The sequence below is a fragment of the Mirounga leonina genome, unplaced genomic scaffold, assembly GCF_011800145.1.
Source record: "Mirounga leonina isolate KUSES-001 unplaced genomic scaffold, KU_Mleo_1.0 Mir_176, whole genome shotgun sequence".
In the NCBI taxonomy this organism is placed as follows: Eukaryota; Metazoa; Chordata; class Mammalia; order Carnivora; family Phocidae; genus Mirounga; species Mirounga leonina.
The window spans coordinates 29,902,604-29,906,863 of NW_023270454.1; the positions used below are offsets into that span (position 1 = coordinate 29,902,604).

Genomic DNA, 4,260 nt, shown 5'->3' on the forward strand with positions numbered 1-4,260 from the left:
ATCATAATTCCGCCAGTGTTTTTATATCAACAATAATTTTGATCTGCAGTGTGCCAGCTTAAATAAAAGTTCAATGTCTTCAGTTAATTAAACTGAATTGATAGATAATTTCTAAATAAGAGAGACTACTGAAGATCATATTAACGATCTTTGTATTAATGAATCACATTAATGAATCATATTAATGAACTTGTCTACTCTGACTTCTTGAAGAAATTGCAGAAGTGATGTAAGGTGACAGCAGAAGGTTGTACTATGTATGGCTGTGAGTTTTGCTGGTCTGCCAGCAAATGCCTGTGGACACTAGACAGTCCTTGGGGATGCATCTCCCAGCATTGTCTGCAAATTAGAAGCCAGTTCATTGGGTTAATAGTGATTTAGACTATTCTAGAAGTAATTGTGGTACACAAATAGAACTTTATGAAAGTCATGGATATGTTGCTGCTTATCAAGTGAAAAACCAAAAGAAGTGTGTTTGAAAATCAAGTGCTTGGTTATTCCAAAATGGAAAAAATATATATATATGGCAAAAATAAAATTTGAATAAATCAGTTGCAGAAGGTTTTCGGAAAGTTTATTTTATTTATCTTAAATGACAATATCTGTAAATAATGGGTCTGAAAAGAAGCAATGAAATGTGTCAAATTTTTGTGTAAAAGTTCTCTTAGTTGATGGGCTAAGATTTTTTTTCTTTTTATTAACATATAATGTATTATTTGTTTCAGGGGTACAGGACTGTGATTCATCAGTCTTACACAATTCACAGCACTCACCATAGCTCATACCCTCCTACACTGTTGGTGGGAATGCAAGCTGGTGCAGCCATTCTGGAAAACAGTATGGAGTTCTTCAAAAAGTTGAAAATAGAGTTACCCTATGACCCAGCAATTGCACTACTGGGTATTTACCCCAAAGATGCAAATGTAGTGATCTGAAGGGGCACATGCACCCCAATGTTTATAGCAGCAATGTCCACAACAGTCAAACTATGGAAGGAGCCTAGATGCTCATCAAAAGATTTTTTTTTTTTTAAAGATTTTATTTATTTATTTGCGAGAGAGAGAATGAGAGACAGAGAGCACGAGAGGGAGGAGGGTCAGAGGGAGAATCAGACTCCCTGCCGAGCAGGGAGCCCGATGCGGGACTCGATCCCGGGACTCCAGGATCATGACCTGAGCCGAAGGCAGTCGCTTAACCAACTGAGCCACCCAGGCGCCCAAAAGATTTTTTTTTAAAGGTGGTTCGTGAGTCCCTTACAATGAGATATTATATTAATACAAAACCAGAATATTTGTCTTTCTCTCTTAAAATAAAATCAATTTTGAAGTATTTTGTTTGCTCTTAACAATGCCATTATTTATTTTGCCTGAAATCAGCTCAGGCAACCAAAATTCCATATCACATCAGAATAATTTTTGGCGCTTTGCATTGATTTTGGCATGTCTTTATTATTACAAACAAGAGAACAAAAAAACAAAGCAAAGTAATGAAGGTTTCTTATTTCTGAAAGAACTAAGTTTTCTTACAATTGAATAAACTTCTATATTTCATATTGTGTTGTCATCCTAATTCAATAGGTAGCTACGTATTGTTTCATGTGACCATACTGCATTCAAGTGTTTGAAAATTTCACTTTGACAATAACTAGTCTAGTACCTACTAGCACCGTAACCACCTTGCAGAAGGTTCTCGACTGAATTTACCGATGTACTGTAGGCCTCTTGTTTTCCGTTGCTCGAGATCCATGTTGAGGGGCGCCTGGGTGGCTCAGTTGGTTAAGCGACTGCCTTCGGCTCAGGTCATGATCCTGGAGTCCCTGGATCGAGTCCCACATCGGGCTCCCTGCTCGGCGGGGAGTCTGCTTCTCCCTCTGACCCTCCCCCCTCTCATGCTCTCTGTCTCTCATTCTCTCTCTCAAATAAATAAATAAAATCTTAAAAAAAAAAAAAAGATCTATGTTGAGCTCATCATTCTAAATTCCACTTCTGTCCACTTTGATGTCCAAAAAAATTTTAAGTATTTATTTTCAAGTGATGGGTCAAATGGTGTGCCCTGACTTGACATGATATAACCAAAGACAGAAGTTAATGCAATACACCATGGAACTTTGTTAAAACTGACATGTGAATTGAAGAGTTTCTATTTGTCACAGAATGACTGACTTCTCTTAATCCTTCTCTTCATTTTGGAGGATTAAGACTTCTTAGACCTATAGATTTTTTTTAGAATTTATAAGGATTTTAAAGATTTTTTTAAAAAATTAAACATTATACACGTAATTGTGTGTGTGTGTGTTTATATGTGTTCTTAGTCTGTGAAGGATATCAACACACTCTTTCCTGTCATTTTTATCTGGGGAGTGGAGTTAATGAATATGGAACTTCAGCCATTCTTTGCACAGCCATTCTTTGTCGCTATTGGCATGTTCACCCAAGATTTTTTTTTTTTTAACATGGATGCCTCCAATGAATGAAATATACTTTTTAGAAATATCCAAATTCCAACAAAGGAAAATCAATGTGCGTAACATTTCCATGAATTTTTACCTATTCCCCCTGACAATGTGTCAATGGAAATAATTGAGACGATGATGGTCCATTTCTCTCAGCTCATTACCATCAAATTATTTTCTACAATATTTAGTTTTCCTTCCTGAGGATCCCCATAGCAACAGTTTAGAAGCAGGGCTTCAGAATTAATTGCTTCATACTCACCCAGTGCAAAACGCTGGCCAGGAGTGGGAGTTCCCTTCTTTATGGAACTGCTGACATTGAGGCTTTTCTTGAAAGCTGTTGCTAGACATCTCAAGCCTAAAAAGAGCCAACGCAGTAAGTGTTCTCTCTGGAGAGGAGAGCATGGCGGCTCCCAGGAAGTGGGCCCTGAGAGGGAAATGAGTCCTTGCTGTGCCTGTGTGCTCCCTGCCACTTGCTTTCTCTCGTGTTCAGTTCACCCAAGTGCCCGTGTTGGTTTTCTCATTATTTTAAACTGTATATCCCAAAATAGCTTCTGGCATGCTGTCCTCAGCACAGAAGCTCATAAAAACTCAGCAAGACAAGTATTGGCTGCATTATTCTTCTCTCTATGACTGAAGCTTTAAAAAAGGAAAAAGAAGAGCCCGAGGTAGAAACTGTGACAAGGTCTGGGGGCTGAAGACCTTAAAAATGAGGCCACATGCCACAAGAGTTCGGCTTACTTATCACCCAGCATTAGAAGGCACTGATCTAGCCCTCTCTTCCTCCGTGCTGCCTGCAAATGCACAGCCATCTCCTACTGAGACTCATGGCGGCCTTCAGACCTCGGGTGAAGCCCAAGATCTTTAAAAAGAGGACCAAGAAGTTCATCTGGCACCAGTCAGACCAATGTGTCAAAATTAAGCACAACTGGCAAAAACCCAGGAGCACTGACAATAGGGTGCACAGAAGATTCAAAGGTCAGATCTTGATGCCCAGCTTTGGTTACGGGAGCAACAAGGAAACAAAGCACCTGTTGCCCAGTGGCTTTTGGAAGTTCCTAGTCTACAGTGTCATGGAGTTTGAAGTGTTCCTGATGTGCAACAGATCTTACTGTTCAGAGGTTGCTCACCATGTCTCCTGTAAGAACCACAAAGCCATTGTGGAAAGAGCAGCCCCACTGGCCTTCAGAGTCACCAATCCCAATGCCAGGCTACACAGGGAAGAAAGTGAATAGGCAGACAGCTTATGTGCTCATTGTATTGGGGTTGATAAAACCATAAAATTACAAAAAAACAAAGAAGGTGCTGATCCAGGGCAGGCTTTAACCTGATAAAGAGCAGGCTGAGACCTGGAAGTTGAGACATCTGGAATATTATCTCTAACACTATCAATAGCTACTGTGTGATTTCCCTCCATTTAGACTCTTTGGATATTCATTTAGCCATCTGTTAAAAAGAAGAGGGAGGAGGAGAAGGAATGGGGGAGATTTGTCTAGAGAATACATGTAAAAACCTTTAAAACAGTGCTTAGTACATAATATAGGTATAGTACATGCTAATTATTATCATGAAATGCTTTGTAAGTTTCCTGCTTGATTTAAAATTTAATTTTCCATAGCTTCTGAGAAAGTATAAGTTGTCAATATACTTAAGGATCCAAGAGTAATACACATGTGATGACTTAAAAAGTGAGACAAGACTGTGCATTTCTGTGCTAAATTGAAAGAGAAACTCAGGGCAAGCATTAAGAAGAGAAAGGGAGCTGCTCCTACTTACCTTCCTTCTGCCTTAATATATCTCAATATCTC

General features: G+C 39.1%; 1 protein-coding gene across 1 annotated transcript; it reads left to right on the forward strand.

Annotated features, from left to right (window-relative positions):
• The first annotated feature begins 3,279 nt into the window (after window positions 1-3,279).
• On the forward strand, window positions 3,280-3,687 carry LOC118022429 (60S ribosomal protein L32-like). Its single transcript, XM_035023202.1, has one exon. It carries the CDS (start codon window positions 3,280-3,282, stop codon window positions 3,685-3,687), a length of 408 nt encoding a protein of 135 aa, XP_034879093.1.
• The last annotated feature ends 573 nt before the right edge of the window (window positions 3,688-4,260 follow it).